Here is a 19,004-nt window from a genome sequence, read left to right on the forward strand (position 1 = left end):
GCATACCGGCCAGCGGGGATAGAGTCCATCATCCGTCTTACACCAGGTAAGATTCGGACTGAGCGATCAACGCTCGCAGCTTCAATCTGCCATGCTTCCAAGAGATGCCTATCTTGCTTTTCTTTCCCGGTCTCTACCTCTTGAATTGGCTCCAGGTTCTCCTCTTCGATTCCTTCGTAGGTCTCCGAGTAATCCCGGACACGGACAGATGACATCGCAAGGAGGGTGTTGAGACGACTGAAAGAAGGGCGGCGGTTCTGAGCATGACCAATGGAGGAAGCTCGTGATGGAGGGTATGAAGGTCCGGGGGTAAGAGCCGGCGTCGCAAGCCCCGAGCTGAAGGGAGAGTCGGAGGGAGAGCCGATGTACGCAGGAGTGGCGGATTTGGAACCATGGCCGTAACGATGATATGCATCTGCGTAGAAAAGGATCGTCTCCTCGAACTTGGTAACCTCGTCGTCCATTTCGTGCTCCTTGATCTGGGGCTTGAATTGGCTGAGATTGTCGACTGCGCGTTTGCCGTGTGTGGCTGCGATGACATATGAGGGGTCCTGCCCGATGTCTAAAGCGACCTTTCCCCAAGCAGATTCAACTGCGGAGATTGAGTCGGTCAGAGTACCGTCCTGGCGATTGTACGTCAGCCTAGGCACAGGAAAGAGTTGGCGTACTCACCATGTCAAATAGTACGGCATCTGCGTAGAAGGTGTGCGGAGCGGGCATTGGTGGGTAGACAAAAGTTGGATCGAAGATAATAAATATTGCGATGAGATTAGTTAGGGTGTTTAGCGACGTGTAAGGATGGGGATAAAATCGTCGGGCGCGATGGGTTCATAAGTAATGCCCAAAACGAGTGACGTCAACTCGGGAAATTCATCTTGCTAAAATTTATTATTGGTATGACGATGCCTTTTCGATCATGGCTCCACGAAAATTTCCATTTTCAACATGTGCCATCGATAGCCCTGCGCAACACCGTCATAAACGCGTTTAGTAGGAGCCAAAGAAAAACTTACTACCGAGTCGGAAGATAATATTTAGCAGCAGTCAGTACGAGCAAGTCAAGCGTCAAAACTAGTTATTTTGTATATTAGTGTGTATTCGTGCTTGGCAATATGACTGGGAAACAATAACGTCAGCCGGAAACGTTTCCAAGGGGGCCCAAGGACCTTAAAAATTACACGGGGTCGGTAAAATCTTTTAAGCCATGGGACGTGACCACCCCCCGCCCCTCCTTCCTAAAATGGAAATGTCAAACCGCAAAAGGCAACTACAAAAAAAAACATATCGCATTTTTGGTTTTCAAAAGGCGGGAGAAGCGCAAAAATATATCAGTGTGCCTATATAAGTCACAAAAAGGCATTTCAGTGCTCATTTGGTTAAAATCCAAAGATGCACTATAGTGCGATGTTCGGCCAGTCAGGTGTTACTTGGCATAAATGAAGAAAATAATTAAGAAATTATTACTGTCATGTGACCATTACTGGTTCACTTTAGCTTAAATTGCAGATTGCACGCCTCCCTCTCATTGGGAGCACATAAAATTTTGCGAGTGAGTAGGAGGAAACATATACATATTGTATCTGTAAGTTTTATTTAGGAGGGATGCTTTTGGGTAGTGTTAAAATGCCTTGACCCGTTTGCCCTGAATTGGTCAGCCCCCATAAGCCAACCGTAAAATATTCTTAGACACCCCATATTCTCCTTATCTGATTTAAAATTTTGTGTGTGAGTTACCAATACCTCCACTGTAAACTCTCAAAAATATTTGTGTCAATAGAGGCTAGCACTGTGGAGAGAAATGGTCGTCAATTAGATAGACTTGCTTTGATGGGCAAACTTGGCAAAACAACAATGTGACCATCTTATCTCCCTTATATCTCAGCTCATGCTCAACGTTCTATGCAATAAATCTCCACACACAGCCGCATGTACATTGTCAAACTCTGTTCAAAATTTCAAATGCATAGCATGGATCGTTGTGGTGCTATAGCTTGTTGACCCGTTAGTGCTGATGACCCGTTAGGGGTCACATGACAGTAGCTATAAGTCAGACATGTGTCTGTAGACTGTGTAAAGCACATTAGAATAGCTGAAGAGAAACTGAGAGTGAAATTGATGGCCATTCGGCCAGTTTTTGGCCTGAGTAGCAATTTTTTTTAAGAGCTCGAGTACCCACCCCCCTCCCCAACCCCCAGTCCGGCATTCAGATCCCTGGACCTCCTTGAACGTTTCTTGTTATGCACGCACGCATTGATCATTGCGCACTCCATAAAATAAGAGCATTTCTGAGCTCGCTCCTGACAACGGCGTCCCTCAGACTCGGTGATACTACGTTCAAACGAAGCATTGTTCGAGAAACTTGAACATGAAGGGAATGAAAAGCGCATAGTAGAATCCTCGACTGTATGCAATCCCTTACTCAAGCAACAATGGCGCTCATTTTGACTGCACGAGTACAGAACCCACTATTTTCGTCTTTTTTTTGCCGTTGAACCTCATTCACTGACTCGTTATTCTCACTTCACAACAAAATAGCAAGTGGCACACTCCGCAAGAAAATTTCTTGCATCGATCCCATGGAAAAAAATGATGATTAGTTGAACTAAGTATAATAAGTATTTAGGAGACAGTAATGGCACCGATGGCCATCTTTTGACCCGAGATGGGGAATATTTGGGGGTTGACGTTAACGGGGGAGCAGCCCACGGCGATGAGGCCATCTAAAAAGGAAAGGATTAAATTCAAAAGGGAAGACGCGAAAGAAAAGAAATACGAACGGAAAGTGTTGCCATCGCAGCAGACGGGCTGCTGGGTGCTGGTTGGTTTATAATAACCACATGAGAATGTATCGGGGAAAATAGACAAGGCAACTTACCAGCTGCCACCTTGGCCGATAGGGAGGGCGCTGATGGGAGTACAACTAGTACCAACTTGACCGGTGAACTGGCTGAGGTTGATGTTCAAAAGGGAAGCTAAGATGTTGGCCTGGTTTGAGTCAGACGCAAAGGTTTGGTTGCCTACAAAAGAATTGTTTTTAAGAAAAGAAATCAGACCCATGCCTCGCGGTGAAGAGATAGGGAGTTCGAACTAACAACATTGCATAGAGCCAGTGTTGCAAGAATTTTCGACCCCAGGGACGGGGGAGCCAGCGACAAAGGCAACGAGGGCAGCGGCGACGAAGAGGACTTGAGAGAACATGTCTGGATGAGAGACGGGGTTTCGGGTGGGTGATTGAAAGAGTGTGTGTGCTATGGAAGATAGTAAGTGACAGTGGCGAAGTTGGGTATTCGACTGAAAAACCAATGTCGTGTCGCTCCCGCTTTTATAGATTTTTGCAACGCACTGGCGGACCGCTGCCTGACTTCCCTTTGGTTTTAAATAACACACGGCGTTGATGGAAGAAAAATTGTCTGGCCCTCCAATTCGCTTCCTGCCGAAGGTCGCCTTGACAAAAAGGGGAAGTCCCTGCACTTGGCGCCCAAATCGGAAATCTTCCTCGCACAAGTCTCCAATTCTAATGCCGTTGAAAATCCCCCCCATGAGCTACGCAAGGCTACCGCTATGAAATCGCTTCTTATCGTTGGCCATGCAGTTGACGGAGTTTCTTAACGAAAGGCCAACGCACCACGCAGAGACTGACGGAAATCTGGATAAATACGCGCACACATAAGCAGTAGCGGGGTTTTTTCTCGGCGGTCTACATCGAGACCAAGGGGTCGACAAGGCTTTCTTCCGACCCTGGAAGCGGTGGCAAATTGGTGGTTTTATTTTCGGAGGCACAGGGAGGAAAAGAAACCCATCAGACTCTGAAGCTGGCAGCAGACGCGGAAGCTTGTCAAGTGGAATTTGTACCACCCCCGGGGTGGTACCATCCTTCCAAAATGCCGGGAAGTTCATCGCTGACATCAACGAAGTCCGTGCATACAGAATCTTGGCATCTGAATGGCCCAACAAGACCCGACCTGCGGCCCTGAAAAATGAAAAAAAGCGATATATTGCAGTCACAGCCAAAAAAGAGTACATACAAATAGAATACGTGCGTTTATAACTCCCTCCTGCGATTGTGCTCCAGCACACCAGGAAGCTCCGCTTCATCATGATGCTCAGCACCCCCTGCCGCAAGAGGCTCGTATAACTCTGCCTCCCTCTCTGCTCTATTTCTTCCGAATATTTGTCGGATCCATCGCCAACCCTCCGGAGTGTCACGTCCATTTCGAGGTTTCGGTGGGTAGAAGTCGCGCATCGATCCAGAGGCGGAGTCATGATCGTCATATGTGCTTAGTGGGATATGATCTTTGAGACCTGCATAGATAATGAATACGCTGAACAAGTTGAAAAACGAGACTTCGGACCTTCTCCAAAAACAGCGTCCATCTCTTCAAGTGGTACCCCTTTCGTCTCCGGGTATACTAAAGGCAATATGCGTATCAGACGATTGGATCAAAACAAGGCACTTACGAAAATATACTGCGGTAAGTCCAACGTATCTGAATATCAGCTTGTGGTGCGGCAAGAACGAAGTAACCCACCAAGTACAAAGCTGCACGCGCAGAAGAAACCATGCATAACGTAAAGTCGCCATTGAATCACCTCTTGGAGGTACGGAGTCGTCTGGCCGACCATCCAATTGAATGCCCAGTTCGTAGCCGTTGACAAGGACACTCCCTTGGCTCGGAATGTCAAGGGCATGATCTGGGAACATTCAGTTAACGTGAGTAGGTTGAAATACGACGAACCTCAGGGGGATATAACCACGGTAACGGACCCCAACTAGAAATTTCTGAAGTAAGAGAGCAGGTGAACAATCAGGGAGGCAGGGTCGTACCTATACCCGAAAGCTGCGTTGAAGATAATAACGCTGCAGACGACGGCTGTCGGTGTCCATGAGGCATCCAGATACATCCAGTAACCCGTTGCGCACAGCGCAAGGCCCATCTAGCAGAAAGTCGGGTTAGAGGGAGTTCAGAATGACTACGGAGGCCATACCACAGTAGCGCCTGAAAGGAGAATGGGTCGACGCCCCCATCGGTCAACTAGATACCACCTAGGATACGGGTTATGGATGGACCATGGAGATGGAAATAATACCAACGGCGGAAGCGTGCTTAAAATGTATAAAATTGAATTGATCCCCGTCATTAAGATCGCTTGGCGGCCTAGCCAGCCAGCCTCTGAAAATAGTTAGAAAAACGGTATCTATCATATCAAGCTTAAAACCGCGCCTTCAAATACACGAGCTATAAATGATGTGTTAAAGGGTATCCAAGATGTACGCTTTCACTGCTGACTCACGAGCATAATATGAGATCACTAGGAGGGGACATCGAGCTCCTCCTCGAGTTGACTAGTGAAGAACATACCATTGATTCCATTCTGTGTGCGGGCGCTTCAGTAAACCGAAAAAACACTGATAGGAGTCACGTACAAGTTGGGCAAAGGCCTGCGAAGACATGGCCAACAATACGCGTCGCTTGTACTTTCTCCACATCACAGTGTATGACCGGCCTTCACCAGATTCCCGCTGAGTATAGAAATCAGCGGGTCAACCATGGGACTCGAATGCCTGATGTTACCTCGGCGACGACCTTGCCCTTGATCTCTTGAAATTCCTCCAAAGCGTTCGAGTTTCTCGAATCTCCCTGCAAATCTGAAAGGACCTGCATACCTTCCTCGTCTCTGTCGTTATCGAGAAGCCACCTGGACGTAGCAGATAAGTGTGAGATATACGAAATGTGGCTCCAGAATCGATACAGCACCTTGGACTTTCCGGGAGTAGTAACGACCCTGCAGCAAGAATCGCACCGATAACGGATTGGAGGGATAGGGGGATTCGCCAGGCTAGGTTGGAACCGATAAACGAACAAAAGTAGTCTGTCCACTAAAAAAAAACTTGAGCAAGAGTCCAAAGAGTGAGTGGACGTACGAACCACAGAAAAGGCGTAACCAACAATGTTGCATGTAAATTCGGCGCACGCGAGGGCTCCTCTCTAGAACTCGTTAGAGAGGATATGTGGAGCTCAGTGACGACTTACGTGATCGGGCGGTGATATCTCGCTTTGGTATATAGGAACGATAGTTCTACGTGGTTTAGCAGATACCTTGTCTGAAAAGGGTACAAACTCACGAAAGTAAACCCACTCCGAAACCGCTCACTACTCGGCCAGCCACCATCGTCCAAAATCCAACCGTGAACGTCTGGATAGCACCGCCCACCGTGAAGATGACGGCCCCCATAAAAAGAGTTCCTCTTCGGCCAATAATATCCCCCACCCTACCTGCCGCTAAGGACGTCACTGGAGCAACGATAAGTTTTGAGAAATATAGGTCGTGTGCTTTGACACACCAAACGCTCCTATCTCAAGCACTGCAACGATCGTCCCAACTTGGAGTGCACTTGGCCGGTCAAAAAAATTGATGAAATGGGGCCCAGTAATAATGCCGGACATGACTCTGGCAGCCAATAAGCGACGGAAGGGGCTCGAAGCAAGAACCAGGACTAACCCTTGGTCATATCCGAACTTCAATTCAATCTGAGTAGAGTCACAAGGACATAATCGAAACAACTCACCAGAAACACGCCCAGACTGGCAAATATCGATACCCCATAGAGCAGCCTCTGTCCAACGAGTCGCCGCCGCGACCTGGGATACGTTGGCGAGAACATCTTAACTTGTGCTGGCAGCACTAGCAGTGGACTCCTCCGCTCGGGAATAAGAGAAATAAACTATGAAAGTAGGCGTCGAATATTCGAAGATGTCGTGATGGTCGAAGAACGCGCCTTCGTGGGCAACGGTGATGACGACAGTGATTTATTCCCACGATCTTTTTAAGCCTGTCGAGCGTCAACGCGTCACGGCCGCCTCTTCGCCGCCTCAGACTGGTCAGTAATCTGACGACTCACTGGCCCAGCGCCCGGTCCGATGAAATTCACGAAAAGTAAGTACAGATATTCACCCAGCTTAATGTGTCGGAGGAGAATTGCAAGACTTCAATTAGGTAAATATAACATGTATTAACCTAAATACCAACCTCACACTCTCCATCCGCGTAAACTAGCATCTGGCGGTGACCAAACATAATTTGATTCAGACGATGTCTAGATGCATGGAGTTGCTTTTTGCAGAAATTTTTCTTTGACCTTGATGCGATTCTTGATGAAGAATCCGCTCTTTTTGATTTACCACTTACAGGCAACTCGTTCGAGACATTGCCCTTAACCTCACAAAGCTGGCTAAAAGCCATGGTCATAGCTGAAATTTCCGTTGACCTGGTTAGCGTGCATGTGTTGAATAATTGCCTTGACTTTGACTCACATCTTCATCAGGTGGGGAGATACTCGTTCACGTCGAAAGTGTAGCGTCTCCGCCTCAAAGACCACTCCCCATCATTCGCCTTTCGGAATATATTTACTAAACCATTCCGCTCAGCCAGAAAATCTAAATGGCCAAGTTGTTGTAAGCAGGGATGGACAGCAGGTTATAGGTGGGATTTGTGAGATTAAACCGGTTCTTGTTCATTGATTTGGACATACGTATTGAAGGAGATTTTTTATTTTGCAAAGATACATAAATTATAAGACTCATGGATGGAGAATCTTGCGAAAATTTACTCCACGCGATTTTGGCGTTCACACTGGTAGTGTTGCCGTCGAATCGAATTGACTTCGAGGTGACTTCGATTCGATTCGGAAATCACACCACTTCGACACTTCGAAGTGAGTCGAAGTCAGTTTGTGATGGCCATCAAAAACAGCCAAAAACGGAAGGTTCGACACACGTGGTGCCGTGCATGTAATATCAAAGACGTGTTTCCTCAAACGCGTCTTTGCCGTTCCTCATCCCCTCCTCCCTCTCTTCCTACATCTCTACCAATACAAGTTAGCTGTCATATTATTAAGATGTTCCTGAAGTACTATTTTCTATATCATATATTTTATTTTATTTTATATGGTAGTCTTGGGACAAAAATCAGATGTCACCCTCGCAAGTATCAAGCCTGGCCGTTTTTTGAGGAATGAAACCGATCTAAATTTTTTACCATGGAGGTCTTGACATCACATTCACCAGGCTGGGACAACACACCCAGCTGTGTTTCAACTCCTCTTCCTTCAGCCGGTCATTACCCATGTACCCAAGCTACTTCCAGTATAGGTACTACCCACCACCATCACCCTCTCCACTTCAGAATGTTCACTCTGCTGTTCTTAATGTCCCGCGTCCACTTCGTCCACCACGCGAGGCTAAGATAAGCTGATTGCGGTGAGTGGTGATGGTGCAGGTACACACAAGCGACGTAAGAAGGATCCACCTGCGCAACCCATTCCGAATCTGGTAGTAGTTACTTTTTTCTGTAGCTGGAATGCTATCAATATGTCTACTTACGCACACAAAGTTGTTTTGCATGCCTCAATTGAGCGAACGATGTGATTGGTTGACGCGGAGCCGGGGATCGCCGAGTTCACTTCGATTCACTTCGAAAGGTCGAAGTGTAACGAAGTCAGTACATGTCACCACTTCGATTCCAGCTGAAGGCAGAACGATAGGCCAAGCCAGATCGACACATGCACAGGGTGGACCCTTAAATTTTCAAAGCGACGTGATGGCTGAGGCCGCTGAGTTCTCACAAGGTGTGAAATTTCAACCTCTGGATTGATGACACCCTATACCACCATAAAATTTGAGAGTCTGCCCTATGTATGTGTCGATTTGGCATGGCCTATTGTTCTGCATTCAGCTGTCATATGGCAACAGGGATCAGCCAGCTTCAAAATCATGGCTAAGACCGATATTTGTACACTGCCGATCATCAATGCCGAAGTTAACTATAATTATTAAATTATGTAACTACTAATATAATATCGCCCATCAAATATTTTCCTCTGGTTATCGATTAATACGACAATTATCGCCAAAGTGTGCAATCCAACGTGCCTATTTGTTTTGTCACTGTACAATGACCATGTTCACCTTCTAGTCTTCGTTGAAACTGGAAACTTTTAATTTCTAGCGTCGCGTCTGAATCAAGACCGCCTTCTTAATTACTTCTCTTCCTCCCATGGTTTCAAGCTGCGCGCTCGACTTACATACCATCAAAAGTATCAAAGAAAGCTCTTCGTCAAACTCACTAGTATGTCGATGATGAGGCATGTCCCTACTTAGATTTGGCAGATGTATAAGAAACGCAAGGCATCTTTTTGAATGGCTGAGGAGGATCTCACGAACGACTGGAATAACCTCATGCACGACATTGAACATCATTTTCTTCGCCGCATCTGACAATACTGTTGACAAAAACCTGCCCCAGCACCTTTTTAATGAAGTTCAAGCAGCCGACGTCCCCATGCCAATGCTGTTAACCACATCATTGTTGAGGCATTTCCACATGTCTGGCTGTGGAAAAGGTGGATAGGTAGGCTTCTGAGAGCTTCAGTGGCAATTGCTGATTTAGTCTGATAGATATTCCCGGGATTCGGAAAGGCGGAGCTCGAGTGCTTCTTTGCGATTATATTTCCCCCACTCATTCGCCCACTGGTTTCATAGGTACCACTGGCATGAAACCCGCTATACGTTGTCTTGCTCGTTGTGGACATATTGCAGGTCTTATCAAGAGGAGACTTGTGGTGTCCTGATGTGCTGTTACTTTGTTTGTTACCACTCCAGCGTTTCTGGCCCTCTTTGACTCACTTATGTACACAGAACATGCTAAGCGAACGACAATGACAGGACTCGATGTCGTATGCACACTGAAACATTCAAAGTGCACGCAATATGGTTTTGGTGCATAAGCCCACCTACATCGGATTTTTGTTGTGAATTTGTTTGCTCTATTGTTTTGAGATGCACAATTAGGCCCAACAGCAGGAGGGGTGAAAATTACGGGTATGTGGTTTTGTCTTGTTCGTCTTTTGTTGGCTGCTAATATGAATGATGCTCCATTCTCTTACATGGACAGTGGTCTCGACTATTTGCCCTGTTTTGGTCATTGGCCGTAAGCCTGACACACACCTCACATTATGCATTGTTTCTGAGCTCTCTTTTTGTCGGTTCCTCCACCAGCTTTCCCGAAGTTGCCGCTTTCAATGCCTCAACGCCTTATCTCCAACTTATCTCCTATAGTGTACTCGCCATATGACATGCTCTCCAACAGCCCTCCCCTGTAATACGTGGTTGTTTTTAGCTCTATCATAAAATTATGTACATAGGAAAGTTTTATTCCTACGAAAATTCAATCATCTGTTGCAGGACAGCAGGAAATATTTTGATGGACAATATTATATTGGGTGACTTTCCGTAACTCAAATCTATAAAAATGAATAAATTTGACCCTTATCGGAGTTTGAAAAGAGAACTTCACAGGAGAGTTTATTGGAGTGAATAAACTGTAACACCAACTGATTAGATTCTATTTGATGTATTTGCTTGCCTTGTACAAACTCACTTCCCTCCCATCTGAGCTGCTCTGAGGTTGTGTAGGCCTGTGGATGGGTTTATTATACTGATTGTTCATCCACCCTGCTGTAAAATTAGACCACACTCTGGGTGAAGCCCAAAAAATCCCAAGTTGAGCTGAACATGGCTGTGGATCAGTGAGTTAGGTGTCAAGAAGGGTGTTTGTAAAGGGAGCAACAGTTTCCAGGAGGGGATTTTGTAGCCATAAGACATTGACACTTCTAATAGACTCTGTAGTGGCTTTGAACTGCAACGAGAGGGAGCAGAATGCCCCAGCCGTAGGAGAGTAGTAGGGGATGAGGTAGAGCTGACTAAGCCATGTGGGAAGGAATCGTACCCAGGAAGGAAAGGTGTCCCCTTGGCAGGGTTGATTCCAGCGTTTGAAATCTGTTTGAGGGGTCTGTACCCTCTGAATAGATTAAGGTTTGTAACTGGGTTCCAACCAGGGACTCCATCAAAGTCAAACCCTTACAAGACTCGGCATCCTGGCAAAGGACCCTAGATTTCATCGATTTATTCAAATCTAGAGAATTTGTGTTACGGAAAGTCACCCATTAGTGGATAACTTCCCATAAGGTTTAGAAACCTAGATTATTTTTCTAAACTGACGTGCCGCCATGCCGTTTGCCAAATGGGTCACAATCTGTCAAAGTTGAACTCCGCTTGTCATCGAACACCCTCTTCTAGATTTTAATCTAGACGAGGCCTCCCCCCCCCCCTTCTAGTTCTAAATCACTTGCATAAACCCTTTTTTCATTGTCCGACAATCAATCCCTGAGCATCCCATCCAAATCAAGCAAGGCATCAAGATCTATCAAGATGCACCAACCTATGTAGCTGGTCTCCTGAAGAACTATTCACTACATCTTTCTTGTATTTCTCGAGAAACAATAGGGATTCAACAGTGGAAGACAGACAAGTCATTTTTCATTTGAACCGGGCTTTGTAGGACAGTTTTTTTCATCATGTTAACAATGTATGCAGCTCTCCTTCAAACCACACACCCAGGCATCCGATTGCACGTAAGTACAGCTTGTCTTCATGTTATTGGTCAGTTCTCCTCACTGAATTCTGTATCAATTGAGGCTGGAGGTGCAGTGGGCATGGAATGAGGTTGAGTAGAGAGATCTTAAATGAGATCTGCGTCACCAAAGAAGAATTGTACAGATTTGTGTTGCTTGGCTTATGGTTTAGAAAAATGACTGAATATATTTTTGAGCTCTGCCCATCAAACATTTAGAGAATAATCTGGGTTTCTAGACCTTATGGGAAGTTATCCAGTAGTTAATTATAATTAACTTTGGCATTGATGATCGGCAGTGTACAAATATCGGTCTTAGCCGTGATTTTGAAGCTGGCTGATCCCTGTTGCCATAGATTCACTTCGGTTCACTTCATGGCAACTCTACACACTGGCAGTGCATTAGTTTACTATGGCAACAGGGAGTGGTCAGCTTCGTTTTCTCAGCAAACGCCGTTATTTGTCCACTTGCCGAGTTGCTGCCGCACATAATTATTACAAAATACTGTTTTCCCATGATAATTACCCTACTTGTGGCTTGTAAATGTGAAGCATCCACTGAAAACAACAGTTCTGAGAGTGCATCAGTGATGATGGGTACACCATTTCCTGCCTATTTAGTTTGGAAATTTGTTTGTCAGCTCTGTATCATGGTACTTAACCTTCTGAATTGTTTTACTGATGTTACCCAGCTCTCAGCCTGTTGCAATCTATGAGGTTCAATCCAGGTCAAAGGATTAGTAAAAAATGCATTGGAATTTTTTTCATCTCATGGTTCCATCTGCAGACTTTGAAAATTTTCAAACTGGTGGCAAGGTAGCTGAGAAAATCTTTTGAATATCCTTACTGCAACTCAAATTTAAGGACTATGGGTATGTATATTTCAATCTCTGACTAGGATTCACTCTACATATTTTCTTGTATTCCAGGAATTAATTGATGAGCTACTGTCCTTTCTTGCTAATGCTACTTCTCCATTACAGTCATGTCTTTACCCTCCATATTCACAGAGTAAATAAAAAATACCTCATTCAAAGTATAACACCTGGGAAAAGCAGTGATTTGAAAATGTACTAGAAGATTTATTCCCTTCTGAGTACTTGTAATTATCACAGGACTTACAATAACTTACCCCACAGAATTTCAATGATACTAAAGGCATTTTAGTTGAAAGTTAGCTTTTTTTATTGTTTTCTTCAGCATGAGGAGTGCTGCAGATTTGTGGTGAAGAGAATCAAATTACTTTCTTCAATCTTAACTGCTGAAGTTTGTTTCACCATTCTTCAACTTTGCACAGTGGCTGAAAAAGAACTTCGAATTTTGACTAATTTTTTGAACAGCATAATGTGACTGGCTGAAAGCTGGACAGTGTTGGTAGAACAATTTACATAGCAGAAGTATCATAACATAAAGATAACAAACAAATTTAAAAAGCAAATAGACAGGAGATTGTGTACTTACCATCTCCGACGCACTCTCAGAACTGTTAGTGCTCAACATTTTACGAGCTCAAGTAAGGTAATTATTGTGGGAAAATGGTATTTTGTAATAGTTATGTCTGGCACGCAACTCGGCAGGTGGACAAACAACGGTGTTTGCCGCGAAAACGAAGCTGACCACTCCCTGTTGCCATCGTTTACAGCTACAGCCCGCACGTTTGTTTGTCTTGGCGACGTACATCAACCTGTACGTTCGCTTGTGTTGGCGACGTACATCAACCTGATGTAGATAAATTATACTTAAGGTGTGTACTCGTCACGAGCAATGAATTGTACTGTCAGATTGTCTCCCTGCATTCAGTATGGCAACAGGGACCAGCCAGCTTCAATATCACGGCTAAGACCGATGTTTGTACACTTGCCGATCAATATGCTGAAATAAATTTACTATTTTATTATATAATATTGATATTGTCCATCACATATTGCGTATATATTTCCAACGCGCCGAATTGCCATACGATGTCCATCTTGTATCTTCGTTACCGGTCCACCAGATGCCTCATTCTGACAGCTTACTACGCAAAACATATGCAGTAGTACGGACCTATCTACTTATGTATAGCATGTTGTATTGTGTATAACTTCCGCACTACATACAAAACATACAATTCTGGCTTGATTCTGGCCTGTAGAACGTCGAGCAGAAAGGTGACAATGAGATCTCGTTGGCCAGTGGTCACGCCTGTCCAGCACAAGGATTAGGATGCACAAAAGGAAGGGTGTTGGGAGACATGCAGTATGCAAAAGGACAGTGGCAACCCAAGGAAAATCGGCGGTGGGTCATCGCATTAGAGGAGTCAAACGCAGGTCCAGACGGTGAGCTAGCCTGTAGAGTAGAAGACTTAGAGTTGGGTTGATTTGAGATCAACGAAGTCACGAGGCAAACGGTCGTGTCGCGCCTCTCAGCATAAACTGAACGTCAACCAGCGCACATCTTCCTAGCACCACAAACAAAAGGATTGAACCCCTCTCTCGGTACACGTTCTTTCAAGTTCCAATGTCTCATCAAGCAATGAGCAGACTCAATGCTGAGTTCACGTTCCTTCGGCGCAAACAAACGATAGTAGCTGGACACCGTGCCGTCCTTGGATGCATGACGGGTTGACAGCCGGGTACCGCTATGGTAGTGTTGCTGTATACATTGGGCTGGATAGTTCACTGTGTCTCCTCTCTATCCCGCACAGTTGCCCGTTGATATACAGGCAGCGGGCGAGCCGACATGGGAACACTTCGGATCGACGAAACTTGGGTTGACAGTGGAGCGGTGAACTCGGGTGGTGGTGGAACGGTGAACTTGGGTTGGCGGCGCAATGGTAGACTGTCGGACACAGACCAGGGCGGTGTGTATGGATGAGTACGGAGGCGCTGAAAGCAGCCAGTTGACCAACTTTGATAAAAAGAAAGATCAGAAACAATATAATAACATCGAGTCACGAGTGTCAGACTTACGGCTGATGGTTAGCCTAAAACAGGGTGAATAAGGAGGGTGCTAAGACTGGCACTGTCCATGTAAGAGAGTAGAGTATCGTTCACCTCAGTTATCAGCCAACAAAAGATGAACAAAATGAAACCACATACTGCACGTCTTGCGTACGGCTCTACTTTTCATCCCTCCTGCCGTTGGGCCTAATCATGCTTCGCGCGCGAAGTCGGTATGCAGAGCCTTGTAACGGCTGATAAGCTTGTTCGAGAAGGTAAGTCCAGCTTCGTCCCGAACGCGAGGGAGCCAGGAATTGTTGTAGTTGAGCGTCCTCGCCATCACGAATGGTGTTGGGTGACTCGGGCAATCGCTCAACATCGGTAAGTTTTCACGAAGAGCTTCTGGGACACCTTTGTTGGTGCATTGAGCTAGAACACAGCTGACAAGTGTTTAGCGGAGGTATGTGACGTGATGTGAACCTTCTCACTGTGGGGTGACAGAACGGGCAGTGAGAGATCAGAGAGAAGGAGGTCTTGGTAGATCAAAAAGCTCATTTCAACGAAGATACGAGATAGGCGCTTTGGAGCGCGATAATTGACATTGCGAAATATTTGATGGACAATATCAATATTATATAATAGAATAGTAAATTTATTTCGGCATAATGATCGGCAAGTGTACAAACATCGGTCTTAGCCGTGATATTGAAGCTGGCTGGTCCCTGTTGCCATAGTTCAGGACCTTGAGTAAGATACACTAGTTTGGTAAAAATCGTCTCGTTCGCCGAGGATTTTGAAGAATAAAATCTGACTCAAAACTAGCCCTAAATGACAAAAGTGAAACACAAAAAGACCCCCGAGGCCCAATAGATATTGAAGCGAGTTTGAAAGCTGCAAAGCAATCGTTAGCAGATCTGGAAATCAGTTCCCCCATTTTTCAATTTATGATTATTTCTTTCTGATCGGCGGTTGATGTTCGGTTGCATGCCAACGGCGGCACTGCCACGCGTCAATTGCTATCAAAAAGTTCAAACTCAGTTTCTACCAGTCTTTTCTGGGCCTCTTCGAGACTCGGTTACTTTCTACCAACCTTGCTGCGTCAGTTGAACTTGGTTTTTACTGAACTCTATATTTGTGGCATCTGCTGCTTGCGCCATCACTGCCTACACTTAACTGTAATTTTCCAACGTCAGCGAGATCCTGGACAAACCAAGGGAGCCTCCAAGACTCCAAGGAAGACATGTTACCCCGAGCTGATAACGATTTGCGGCGTGCGCTAGCGCTCTGATCGACTCCTGAAAATCCGAGGTTGTTCACTCATCAAACGTCGACGGTAGCCCCAATTTTATACTTGGAGGCGCGCCATCACGTTCAACCATGCACTCACTGTCACTGTATTTTTTCCAGGTGGTTTGCCAGAAATTGTTCTTTCGTGTGGTGGAATAATACATATCACAGCACAGTAGCATCAGAATTTGTGGAGTGGGACCCGACCTGGCACATCGGAGATTTCATTTTTGGCATAACCAAATCTCATCGCGCATTTGTTCTCAGAAGGCGACGACCCTCTATTACCCCTGAATCTGGGTTCTCGACTGGTTGTGACCAACGTTATGGGCGCAATCTTTCTTCACAAGATTTTTTCTCTTCCCCTCCACCTCTTCGAATGCCAGCATTAGCAGAGGCCAAATCCCGCTTCTCATTCTAGCTCAACCGATTTGATTCTCCAACGTCGTTACACGACACCCCACGCTCTTTACCTCTTCGGTTCTATCAAACCCCTATGCGCGTCCGACACACACGCGCTCGACGCCTCCTTAGTGACCGAACTCTTGAAGTACGAATACCACCTATTCCTCTGCCTTCTATCCCTATCATATCTCCCCTCCTCGCTGGCATTACTGGCAACGGCAACGGCAACAACGGGAATGGGAATGGGAATGGTGGTTCACACCCTGCTCCGAGTCCTGTGACCACCCCAGCACAAACCCCGCCTACGAGCGGCGGGACTACCACTACCGGTGGCTCCACATCCTCTAGTGGTTCGACCTCGTCTGGCGGAGCGACCAGTGGCGGAAGTACTGGAGGATCGACCAGCGGTGGAAGTAGTGGGGGAACGACCAGTGGCGGAGGTACCAGTAGCGGAAGTAGTGGGGGAACGACCACTGGAGGAACAACCAGTGGCGGAAGTACCGGAGGTTCAACCCCAGTTAATGGTTCTCCTGCTGTAGGTGTATCTACGCCAGGTGGCAGTTCTGATCCTGCTGGTGGTTCTGCTGGTGGCTCTACTCCAGGTGGCACCTCTTCTCCTGCTGGAGGCTCTTCTCCGGCAGGTACTTCGAACGGCGGGACCCCGAGCTCGGGCGCAGGTTCCACTTCGACTGGTTCAGCGAGCACTTCCGACGGTACTCCAGGCACTGCGGGATCTGGAACGGGCAGCAGTGATGGCACTTCCCCGTCTTCCCCATCTGTGTCATCCTCCGCTGGTGGATCAGCCAACGCGGCCAATCTTCCTGGCGGCGCCTCAGAACGCAAGAGTATTTCTGCCGTAACAAGCACGATCACTGACAGTCACGGACACGCCATTGCCACTACCATAATTACCCCAACAGCATCCGAAAATCCCAGTTCCTCCTCGGTTTCCCCGACAGACGGTGCTGCAAAATCAGGGCATTTATCTGCAGGCGGTGTCGCCGCCATTGCAGTCATCCTCTTCTTGTTCGGCCTTGGCATTACCGTCATTCTTCTCAGGAAAAAATGGGCTGAGCGTCGTCACGAGCGCAGAAACCGGTGGTGGTTCGCCAGGAGACGTACCTCGCAAAACTATGACGATGATAGTAGTGTCGAGTTTGCTGGGGGTAACTCGGCCCGAAGCAGTTTCGCAACTACGGTTGACCACGCTAACATTCCTAGCTCACACCTCAATCTCTCCGACGTCATGCCTCCTGTTCCACCGATGGCGCAGATCCGCCACAATCCGAACGCGCCCGTTCTCGTACTCCAAAGCTCACACTTCAACGATTTCCCCTTTGATCAGAGGCGCTTTTCGATTGGGAGCGCCGAATCGCATGTCTCAACCGATACGCAATTTCTCGTCGTGCATCACCGGGATAGCTTGAATATCGAGACGCCCCTGTCAAGCTCTCGTCCCTTTTTAAATTCGGAATCCTTTGCATTTCCCAAGCCACCTTCGGAAGCCGCCACGGGGTCAAGACCGTCGAGTAGTGCTTCGTTGGCAATGAGAAGCCCCACGCAGAGCAGTGCCTTCTTTCCCTCTTCACCGCGTCCTTCGACTGGTTCCCATTACCCAACCTCCCCTCCTGCATCACCGGTTATCCCACTATTGACTCCCCCCTCACCTGCTTCCGGAGTCTTCGACCCATTTTCTGACAAACATGGCCTCATCAGCAGTGATCCTTTTGCAGACCAACACCCCCCTCTTGTTCGCCCAAATCACTCGGCCTCAGGCGAATTCTCCGAGATAGAGATGATTCGTCGCCCATTTGTCCCGACACGGGAGGACGAGGTTGGTGTGGAGCCAAACGAACAAGTTCGTATTCTGCAATTGTTCGACGACGGTTGGGCAAAAGTTGAGAAAGTGAAAAGCTTCGAGGCGTCGAAAGGCAAAGAAGTTGAGGGGACCGAGGTTGAGACGGGCTTGATTCCAATAGATTGCTTGAGAGAGCCCGGCGTTGATTTGCCCACTTTTTTCGTCAAGAAACAAATCAGTGGTTATACCTCGCCTACCCAGAGCACCTTTGGGTTCTAAGGTTTTTTTTCTTTCTCTACTGTCACTACGGGTGCTAATCAACCCTCACAGCTGTTGGAATGCTATCCATAATTCGGTGCTCAGCTACTCGACGCTCTCTTCATTCCTGCTTCCCATCACTCTTGTAAATTTTTCCAACCACATCATAATACCCTTATCTATTCCTTTATTTCCCTACTTCCTGTACATTTCTGTTACTGTCCGATTTTATTGCCATTCTCCCATTTTTTCTTCTTTTCGAGACGGCTTTCGTTGACGGTCCATTCTTTTTGCCTTTCCGTGGACTTCATAACATGACCTTCTGTTATTCATCTTCGACGGCCAGAGCCCTTTCCCTTCTCATATTCATATCGTCAAATACTACTCCCTGGACTCTTTGTTACCCGTGTTTGTACGCCATAGAATACCCCGGAAGAAATTTAGATTCTGGCGAAATTCTGATTCAGATGATTACTGTGAGGGGGTGTGTGAGGAGCTTACAGGCATCCCAAGTCCAAATGCCAGTTTGAGGTGACGCTCGATGAAGGGCATTTTGGGTTCAAGCCACGATGGTCACGTGACACACTTTCTGGTGTTCTTCTGATCATTGTCAGATCAACTCGCAACCAACGCACAACAGATGTTGTCGAGAACAGACGACGAAATGGACGTCGATGAGGACTTCGTTGAGGGCGTAACCGACGAAGACAACGACGGCTCGGCATCAAATTCAGAAGAAGACGCCGAAGGCGAGGATGACGAAGAGAACGAGGACGATGCACCGAACCCCGAAGAAACGTACGCCGAGAAGGAGATTGAAGGAGATTTCGAGTGCGCAATTCTCTATAACTCATAATTCTGCTGAT

At 46.6% G+C, this 19,004-nt stretch overlaps 5 protein-coding genes across 5 annotated transcripts in view; 3 read left to right on the top strand and 2 right to left on the bottom strand.

Moving 5' to 3' along the window:
• Window positions 1-2,619: 2,619 nt before the first annotated feature.
• On the bottom strand, window positions 2,620-3,198 carry LbH8 (hydrophobin; the record flags this gene model as incomplete). Its single annotated transcript, XM_001885725.1, has 4 exons — window positions 2,620-2,720; window positions 2,778-2,815; window positions 2,876-3,017; window positions 3,093-3,198. The coding sequence occupies 4 exons, from the start codon at window positions 3,196-3,198 to the stop codon at window positions 2,620-2,622; spliced, it is 387 nt and encodes a 128-aa protein (XP_001885760.1).
• A 1,080-nt stretch (window positions 3,199-4,278) lies between these two features.
• LACBIDRAFT_253135 (uncharacterized protein) lies at window positions 4,279-6,664 on the bottom strand (the record flags this gene model as incomplete). Its single annotated transcript, XM_001885726.1, has 19 exons — window positions 4,279-4,409; window positions 4,459-4,467; window positions 4,530-4,692; window positions 4,737-4,770; window positions 4,826-4,935; window positions 4,987-5,044; window positions 5,093-5,169; window positions 5,218-5,237; window positions 5,293-5,310; window positions 5,361-5,373; window positions 5,426-5,521; window positions 5,574-5,697; window positions 5,757-5,878; window positions 5,928-5,987; window positions 6,033-6,078; window positions 6,125-6,293; window positions 6,344-6,450; window positions 6,502-6,518; window positions 6,569-6,664. The coding sequence occupies 19 exons, from the start codon at window positions 6,662-6,664 to the stop codon at window positions 4,279-4,281; spliced, it is 1,470 nt and encodes a 489-aa protein (XP_001885761.1).
• A 6,359-nt stretch (window positions 6,665-13,023) lies between these two features.
• On the top strand, window positions 13,024-15,056 carry LACBIDRAFT_331298 (uncharacterized protein; the record flags this gene model as incomplete). Its single annotated transcript, XM_001885648.1, has 7 exons — window positions 13,024-13,155; window positions 13,251-13,316; window positions 13,604-13,787; window positions 14,174-14,311; window positions 14,621-14,665; window positions 14,846-14,850; window positions 15,033-15,056. 7 exons carry the CDS (start codon window positions 13,024-13,026, stop codon window positions 15,054-15,056), a joined length of 594 nt encoding a protein of 197 aa, XP_001885683.1.
• A 1,117-nt stretch (window positions 15,057-16,173) lies between these two features.
• On the top strand, window positions 16,174-18,159 carry LACBIDRAFT_331299 (uncharacterized protein; the record flags this gene model as incomplete). Its single annotated transcript, XM_001885649.1, has 1 exon — window positions 16,174-18,159. The coding sequence occupies one exon, from the start codon at window positions 16,174-16,176 to the stop codon at window positions 18,157-18,159; it is 1,986 nt and encodes a 661-aa protein (XP_001885684.1).
• A 643-nt stretch (window positions 18,160-18,802) lies between these two features.
• Window positions 18,803-19,004, top strand: part of LACBIDRAFT_331300 (uncharacterized protein) — a gene marked incomplete at both ends in the record, with an annotated part of 1,185 nt that continues 983 nt past the window's right edge. The window contains one exon of the mRNA XM_001885650.1: window positions 18,803-18,969. Within this exon, the coding sequence (XP_001885685.1) occupies window positions 18,803-18,969 (167 nt within the window). The remainder of the gene's footprint in view (window positions 18,970-19,004) is intronic.

Source organism: Laccaria bicolor, genomic scaffold (genome assembly GCF_000143565.1).
Source record: "Laccaria bicolor S238N-H82 LACBIscaffold_33 genomic scaffold, whole genome shotgun sequence".
In the NCBI taxonomy this organism is placed as follows: domain Eukaryota; kingdom Fungi; phylum Basidiomycota; class Agaricomycetes; order Agaricales; family Hydnangiaceae; genus Laccaria; species Laccaria bicolor.